The sequence below is a fragment of the Apium graveolens genome, unplaced genomic scaffold (assembly GCF_009905375.1).
Source record: "Apium graveolens cultivar Ventura unplaced genomic scaffold, ASM990537v1 ctg7760, whole genome shotgun sequence".
Lineage (NCBI taxonomy): Eukaryota > Viridiplantae > Streptophyta > Magnoliopsida > Apiales > Apiaceae > Apium > Apium graveolens.
In genome coordinates, this window is record NW_027420604.1 from 167,678 (window position 1) to 169,948 (window position 2,271).

At 28.8% G+C, this 2,271-nt stretch overlaps 1 protein-coding gene across 1 annotated transcript; it reads right to left on the reverse strand.

Annotated features, from left to right (window-relative positions):
* Positions 1-1,452: 1,452 nt before the first annotated feature.
* Positions 1,453-1,941, reverse strand: LOC141704368 (F-box protein PP2-B15-like). The gene has a single exon (XM_074507599.1). It carries the CDS (start codon positions 1,939-1,941, stop codon positions 1,453-1,455), a length of 489 nt encoding a protein of 162 aa, XP_074363700.1.
* Positions 1,942-2,271: the final 330 nt, after the last annotated feature.

The following is a 2,271-nucleotide window of genomic DNA, read 5'->3' on the forward strand; positions in this document are numbered from 1 at the left end:
ATCTAGAGTAGTAATGAAAGGAACTTAAAAACAGTTAAAATAATGATATAATTATAATTTTCCTTCGAATCCTTGAAATAAATCATGAATATCAATAATAAGTCTTTATAATATATAATTTATTTTTATGTTACAAACCATGATTGATACTCAGTTGCGTAAAAACTAGTTATAGATTGTTTGTTAGTGATAATATGAATACCATATATAAATTATTGCAATTTATTTATTACATAATTTTAATTTTTGAATAATTATAAATGCATGTTATTTAAGTAATCATTTATCTCACTAGATATTAATAGTGATTAAAAATGTACATAAATCAGATATTTAGCATATAAATAATTGAAATCATCGTAATTTATTAAGAAATGTAGCATACGACAATATACATGCTCTCACACACATATAACTTAGTGTTATTTGGTAACCGTAGTGTAAATAAAAACTAATATTTTTCCATTGCATATATACGTTGAATTTCAAAAATGAACATTTTTTTAATAAATCAACTTTTATATTAACAATAGTGTAAATTTTACATTATTGTATATTATGATTGCAAGTCATCCTGACTTCAATTATGCATTTTTTTATCATTTTAAATTGAGTAAGTTAATTATAAGTTAGTAGTGAACTCAGTAATAATATAGCCCGTACATGTAGTTTATTTAAATAAAATTCAAAATTTTGGTTAACTCTGTATTCAACATAAATGTTATTTTTTAACTTTTATTTGTAAACATACTAACGGCATTCTACAGATTAAGTATAATCGTTTCGTTTTAAACGTACAATGACTACCCTATTTATATTCATTCATTAATGTAAATTATACAACACATACAATAATATATATATATATATTTTGCTTAATGGTTTATATTTGAAACATTGTGTAATTTGTTATTGTCTTTTATGAAAATAATACACATTGATAAACAATCAACTTGTATTTGATATACGTTAGACATTGTACAACATTTACATATAAAAACCAATTAAGAACATTATAATTCTAGAAAATGACGCGTGTCTCGCACGGGTTATTATGCAATATTAAATAATAAAATAACACATACCTCATGATGTGTATGGAGGGATTGTGTACGCTGTATGTAATTATAATGATGTTTGAAGTAAATTTGAAATTATATTTAAAGTCATGATTGGAAATAAAATAGTGATTCAGGTTAAAAAGGTGAAATATTGCAAATGAAGGTATTATAAAATAAATTTATAATTGGAGATGGCCTAAATAAAGGAAACTGTATTCGGTTATGATATGGGCCTTAAAATTGGACACACCATGATACGAACAACATTGTCTTAAAACCCTTAAATTTTACATAAAACATAATTCATCAACATCCTTCAAATAACAGATAATTCATATTACATGAGAAAAGTTTTTAAAGACAAAATAAAGCATGCCAACATATAAATTCATTAAACAACTGCCATGGGTTGTTTAGGCCTAAACTCGAAACCTTGTACGATAAGGCCAGCCTTGAGTACATTTGTATCAGTTGACATAAATCGCGTCTCCACCTCATCATCATCATCTCTTGCACCAGTCTCAAACTCTGCTATCTTAATCTCCATCCATTCGTCCTTCCTCCACCGACTAAACTCTCCATTTCGTTGCTCAATGTTGTGTGCAGATGTTCTTGGATCAGGATAAACTATGCTAGCTTCATCATCAGGCACCTCCTCTCTTTCATTAACAAATCTAATGGATGTCTTTGCCGAATCAAGTCCGCAGGCATCCTCATATATTTTAAAGACAAGATATGTTTCATAAGTGGTGTGAGGAGATAACATTCCAATTTTCATTTTGCCACGAATATCAACACACCGCCCCTTGTCAAGTACAGCAACCTCCTCTGAAAATCTGTTCACATGGATAATACATTGAGGCATGAATGCCTGATACATGCGATGAGAGGACGACTTTAATCATATTCATCATGCGTTCGGAATACGTGTAAACTAGTCAAACTGTTTGTGAGTTACTCGAACTCGGCTCGTAAAAAATTCCAATTCGGCTGGGAATTAATCGAGCCGACCTCGAGTTCGAGCTCGAGTTTTTCAAATTTGTAATCGAGTCGAGTTTGAACTTCTGATTACTCGGCTCGTAAGGTTCGAGCCTTATTGAGTCTCTTTTATTTTCAGTTATTTTATTAAAAAAATATTTTGATATTTTTTATATATTATTTATTTATTATTCAATCGAACTTGAGCCAAACCATCCTATTTCGAATTTTT

Excerpts from the sequence above, each read along its gene's own strand:
- LOC141704368 (XM_074507599.1), bottom strand. The coding sequence starts at position 1,941 with ATGTATCAGGCATTCATGCCTCAATGTATTATCCATGTGAACAGATTT.